The sequence below is a fragment of the Azolla caroliniana genome, unplaced genomic scaffold, assembly GCF_043228905.1.
Source record: "Azolla caroliniana isolate FFs.n. ecotype wild unplaced genomic scaffold, voAzoCaro1.0.p SCAF_8, whole genome shotgun sequence".
NCBI lineage: Eukaryota > Viridiplantae > Streptophyta > Polypodiopsida > Salviniales > Salviniaceae > Azolla > Azolla caroliniana.
In genome coordinates this window covers 22,226,146-22,232,504 of record NW_028230443.1, presented here as the reverse complement: position 1 = coordinate 22,232,504, position 6,359 = coordinate 22,226,146, and the positions used below count along the sequence as shown (strand labels likewise).

The 6,359-nt window shown below is 36.7% G+C and overlaps 1 protein-coding gene across 1 annotated transcript; it reads right to left on the bottom strand.

Moving 5' to 3' along the window:
* On the bottom strand, positions 1-4,994 carry LOC147861371 (mitochondrial outer membrane protein porin of 36 kDa-like). The gene is made up of 7 exons (XM_087323219.1): positions 4,970-4,994; positions 3,738-3,790; positions 2,977-3,044; positions 2,746-2,856; positions 1,244-1,330; positions 954-1,162; positions 1-587 (listed from the first exon to the last, which is right to left on the bottom strand). The coding sequence occupies exons 2-7, from the start codon at positions 3,778-3,780 to the stop codon at positions 284-286; spliced, it is 822 nt and encodes a 273-aa protein (XP_087179345.1). The 5' UTR covers positions 3,781-3,790; positions 4,970-4,994; the 3' UTR covers positions 1-283.
* Between the last annotated feature and the right edge of the window lie 1,365 nt (positions 4,995-6,359).

Sequence of the window (6,359 nt, the reverse complement as noted above, 5' to 3'; positions counted from 1 at the left end):
TGAAGTCAAACAATTTTTTATTATGAAGGCAGCAGAGCTACAGACAAGACTTGATTGCCATTCAGAGAATATCTAAAAGATCATAATCATTATAAAGACAAAGCTCTTGCCTCATGTGCTAACTGAAACTGAATTCAAAATTCAAGTATCTGGCTTCATTAAAACCAATTAGGGGAGTGTCATGCATAACTCAATGAGGGTCAATTTTGCTTTTGATTGTTGAAACAAAATTTTGGTTCAAATATTCCATAGAAAGCCTGCTGCCAGTGATAGAAGAAGATCTTCAGGGCTTCAAAGCCAATGCCAAGCCAAACTTGGTTTGCTTGTCCAATGCCTTCGAATCAATCTCAGCTGAAAGTATGAATGTTGACTTCGGCCTCCATTCATGTTGCACAAGAGCTGCTACTGTCCCATAATTGTTCACTCTACCCTTCACGGTAGTGAAAGTATCCAATGCATATGAACTGCCAATAGTGAAGGTATTGTCTTTTGAAGACAATTTGTGTGTTATTTCAGCTACAACTGTCGTCTTATTAGAGACGAGATTGTGAAGGTACGATGCTTTCAATGTATCACCCTTATCCGTTCTGCATTAGGCACGTGAGTATAGAGCCAGGAAATCATTCATTAGCAACCCACAAACATGTCATGCTATTATATATAAACAAAGCAAAGGGCAAAACACCAGAATACCTCAAATTTTTTGGATAATTAACAGAATATCTTTAACATCTCAAAACTTACCAGAATACCGTAGCATGTCAAAAATGACCAGAATACCTTCAACCTTTAAAAACAAATACCTCTGTTGCAGAAAATGGCCTACAGCAGAAGGGTATGGTATTCTGGTCATTTTTTAAAACTTTAGGCCATTCTGGTAAATTGCCAAAACAATTGGGGATAATTCAGTGTTTCCCCTAGAAAATAAAAAGGTTATGTAAATGATCTCATACAATAGCAGAGCTGCTGTAAAATCCGGTTCAGTGATACCAACACCCGTATTGTACTTGGTTACTTCACCAGTATTTGTGTCAAAAGCTACTTCACCACCGATTGCAAATTTTCCATTACCGAATGTTCCATTCACTTCCACAACAGGGACAGCTGCCAAACCAACACTGCAACTAAGACCAGCATTTTCATGGTGATATTGTACCTCCATCTAGAAAAAAAAACACTGATGATGTTATAGAAAATGCAAATTTCATTCCCTGTAGAAATATTTGAAAAAAACACATCCAACCTTTCCAGAATTCGGATCAGGGATGGTGAAATTAAGCACAGTCTTCAGACCAGGAGCTACTTCATCCACAGTCACTGTCGTGAAAATCTGAAGCAAGAAGTCAAGACAGATTAAGAAATTCCACGTTGCAGGGAAATAAATTCACTCAGACTGTCATGAGAATCTCAAACAAGAAGCCAATGCAGGAAAACCCATATTCCAGGGAAACACAGTCAGATAATCATGAAAATCTAAAGCAAGAAGCCAACACAGATCATGAAATTCAGCAAACCAGGGAAATACTACTCAGTCACCATGAATTAAAGATATTATGGTAATGGTTTCAGACATTTTCATTAGCCTACATTTTTGGTGTTCCTCTCCTTGCTAACTTTGCTCTAAAAATCATCCAAAAGGCCACATAGCTACAAGAAAACTGTCTCCATCAGACTACACCTACTTTAAAGACAACTCATGCCACAACCTCAAAGGTGAAGTTCAAGAATAACAGTTCTGTAAAAATAGAAATACACTATTCCCTACCCTAGTATCACAGCAAATAATTTATGTCATTTTATTGGAACAAGGAGTCAAACTTGTTTTGCAGCATGCCTCCTATGGTTGTAAATCCAGGTCAGTAGAAAACAACATTTGAGAGGGTGGATTCACCATTACACAATGAACACATAAACAATTAGGCATCTTTAAAGCCAATTAAAAGGGTTACCCCTGACATACACCAACAGAGATAAGCATATAAACCGGATACTCAATGTGGATGAACAAACCCTGTGGAGATGGATACATTTATAAATGATCCCTCAAAGTCATTCAAGGTTTCTCTCTAAAGAATGCAAAGGAGTTAACATCTTTAAACAAAGTTCTGACATGCTAGTTTTTTCAACCCCAAAGCGTAAACTGGTCTCATCTGGAAGTAGCGATTCTCAATAAATGTTTTATAAAATTTCTGCAAAGCATTCAGTCTACCAAACCAAATCTACAGGAGCAGCACGCCCTAATAGACTGAGAAAGGAAAGCACTGATAGACTACTCTTAAGATTCACAAATAGAAGCAAACACAATCCAAGTAACGTGAAACATTATTTAAATGGTTCAATAACCGAAATTATATTGTAAAATCATGTGTAGTTTTGCTTACATTAATAATATGACTTTTGAAAGGAACACTTTGAGATACAAGAACAAATGAAAGTTCAAGCATTGAAGAGCTAAATGGAGTTTGTGAATCAACTGCTGCAAAAATACATAATTACCTAAAATGCATGCAAAATTTACCCTTTCCACTTAAACGTACTTGATATCTCATCATTTACTAGATCCTAGTTCCATTATCAGCAAAGTATGAATTGATGCAAATATATTCATCAGGTGAGTCCAGCTTCATCTTTATAGCACATTCATAATACCAAACACATTCCAGATATCTCAAAATTGCCTCATTCGCAAATCTTTCTACTAAAATGGGAAGCAGCTTCAAATATAAAGAATGAGAGAAAAATTACTTTTGAATTTGTGTCCAGCTTTATGTCCGTTGTGACATTGCGTTTTTTGAACTTCGTTACAAGATCACCAACAAACAACTCTCCTTTTTTTAATCCAGTTGTGGTGAATGTCTGTGAACAAAATCCGCTGTGTTAAAAACTTCCTCACTCTCTCTCTCGTCCTGATTCTGAGACATGAATGGAAATGGACATTGTCATGAAAGCAAAGCTCATACATAAAATGCAACATACCAATCCTGTTGCTGACTGTGTAGTGACTGTAATTTTGTGGTCTTGAAGGTAATCTTTGTACAGTAGATCTGAACGAAAAGGAAACACATAGAATATACTTGAATAGACAACTAATGTAAATAGCAGCAACAATCACAAAAATGGATAAAACCATAAGAATAATCAAACGAAGTTACAAAAGCTTCGGCAACTCATAATTAGAGTAAATATAGTGGGGCACTGCATATTACATAGGCACATAAGGAATCTAACTAAATGTTAGTCCAATGAACCAGTCAACATTTTAACACATATCTAGTAGCAACTGCTGTTTTCATCATAATACAGTATACTAAAAAATTCCCACAAAAATGAGATGCAAATGACGTTTCAGCGTTCATAATGCCTCATTAAGATATATGAACATGTTCAATTTACTTCCTAAACAAACATTCAGGTCAGGTTTTTCAAAGATGATTCATCATCTAAGGAAACTAAGTTCCACAAAATGTCAATGTTCTTCATAATAAGCTCTTCAATCTAGCATTTTACTTTCACAGTAGTACATAGCTTGGATAGAAATGTTGCACGAAAAACTCTGATGTTTACATTCAACAAAGTTTTGCAGCCAAGATGGCAATACAGATGCAAGCTTTTAAAAAAGGAAGATTCAAAAAGCACCGAACCCCTTCTTGGATTCATTGAAAACTTAGATACACTTATAACCTGTGAAAAACTTGTAACAAGCAAGAAATGAAGAGATTTAGAAAAAAACAACAAACCTTTAGCCTTCTTGCCAATGTCAGAAAACAAGCCTGGTCCCATCTTGGCAAATCTGTAAAAAACGAGAAGACTTTAGATTTAGAAAAATTAGGATCAGCAAGAAATGTCGATAAGCACAGAGAGACAACAGAGTAACCTAAATTTATAGATTAATTGTTCACACTACTGCTGATAATGGTCCTCATGTTCACTAAAATGTTGGTCAGATTTTTAACCTGCGTGCTCAAGTTATAAATTTTTTATTCTTTTTGTTACATGCTAGGTCCTCAAAGGGAGTATAACCAGAATATAAATTTGTTGTATTCTCTCATCATTCTTTCATGCATAATAAGAAACATAACCAAATTCTTCCTCAAAACACTGGAACTTACTCCTCACTATACTACGAGATAGACGAAACATACAGAAACAGTTCAAATGTTAGTTAGTATGTCATTAATTCAATACTCACAAGGAACTGTAACTGTGAATATTGAAATTCAACAGTTACAAGCTGGAAGTGGAAGCTTCTTTGTTTAATATCAAAGTTTGCAGTTATGTTTCCTTGTCATTAAACTGGAGTTCACAATTGAAAGAAGAAACTTCCAGAATGCAGTTTTATCTTGCATCATTTAAAAATAAATTTTTACGTGAAAAAATGGCCATTTAACAAAACAAAAAGTGAAACAAAGTTCTATCTTGCTATTATGAACATTAAAGTTTACAGCCATTTGACCCTGCCATTAAACTACATTACACAACAAAATCAGAACTATCAAGTATATCATTGAACTCCCAAACTAGGCAGCCTTTCAGTGCCATTAATCACGAGTTCACAACAAAAGAACAAACCCTTCAAAGATGTTTCTTCTTTACTTTCAAGAGATTAACGCCTTCATTTTTCTTATCGCATGGATTTTGATTGAAAGATAAGAATGCTGTCTCTGAGCATTTGTTTTGTTTAAGTTGAGTTTTTCTATAAATGATTGAATCTACTTCTTCCAGTTGTATATTGCACTATTGATGGTTCAAGAACAGTATTTGTTCTATTGTAACACGATTAAGTATGTTCAAGAAGAACAAAACTCCGACCCGAAAAACCAGAGAAGCACAAAGGAAACGGAAATGGAAACACCCTGGATCCAAAGATTGCAGGTATCCAGATCCACAGATCAAACGAATGCAAAACAAAGAGCCACAGAAGAAACAAAGATTCGAGAAAAGCACGAGAAGGACAATGGTTGAGGCGGACCTGAGAAGGAGGCGGCGGGGAGAACAAAGGGCTTCTGCTTCCGCTGCTGCAGCTGCAGCTGCCGCGGCTTCTTCTTCTTCTTCTTCTTCTTCTTCTTCTTCTTCGTCGTCGTCGTCGATGAGAAGGGGAAGGAGAAAAGAAAGTAGAGATACCCTACTCTGCGTAATACCAAATGGACGGTCTCAGGTTTCACACCTGCGCGCCCATTTCAGACTGTCCGAAAAGAAAAGGTGTGAGGATAGGAGACACTAGTTCGTTGGTTGGTTGCTGCCTGCCACGCATACCACGAAAACATATGGGTCACATCTGTTGTCCAATGTTCGTATATAGTGTCGCGGAAGTTCATTATTGGAAGTTCATTATTGCACTCGTATTCAAAGACAACACATTTACAAGTTGGATGCTCGTGTGCAATGGCACCGATGTGCTAGAGAGAATATGCATAGAAAAGCAGTACAAAACGGAGATCTCTTGCCTAGTATATATGACATTTGCTAAACATGCTCGTTGACCAGACGAATGTAGTTTGCATGTGCCATACAAAAATAAGACATATAGATGTATCATGTGTTGGGGCAATGTTCGGTTAACAGAAAGGTTTGCAATTCAAGGATCTCACTAATTTTGTCCAGGAGATAGAAAGACAACTAAAAACCTAATGACAAAGGCAACCACCTCAAAAAACACACATGGATTCTTGCCATAACCCACGAGACATTTCTAAGCTAAACATGGATGAACGAGGGTGTCAAGGATGTCGAGAGATCATCGTGGAAGTGGAAGACGCAATGACGAACATTTAAGAAGAGATGATATTGAGTTACATGATATGACTTGCAAGCATGTTTTTGTGATTTTGAGTTTTGTCAATTGTAAAAAATGGCAATTTGCATTATATTGCATTTTAGCTAAAGCTTGCACGGAAACAAGGGCTATCGGAAACAAGGGCTATCAGCTGGAGCACCGCACCACGCCACACGACTATAAGAGGAGGAGGAGCAAGTGAGAGGCACCGGCCGAGAGTCGCTCACATGGAAAGCATGTTGCCATGGCTATAGCCCCACGTGACACAAAAGGGAGCATGAAAACACATTTACATACATCCACACGTACATACATACATACACATATTGATATACATACAGTATGTACATTTGTACATGCATGAATGCATACGTACATACATACTGATACATACATACATACATACATTCATACACGTGATTCATTGTAGTAGGCCAGTTAGTAATAAGTATGTACATATGTAGTTATAATTTATAAAGCAAAAGCTTTTGAGAGCTTATCATAATAAATAACACACTCAATCCCACACTCTTCTTTGCTTTGGTCTTCTTCTTCTAAGTTCTATCTATTTATCTATCTGTCTATC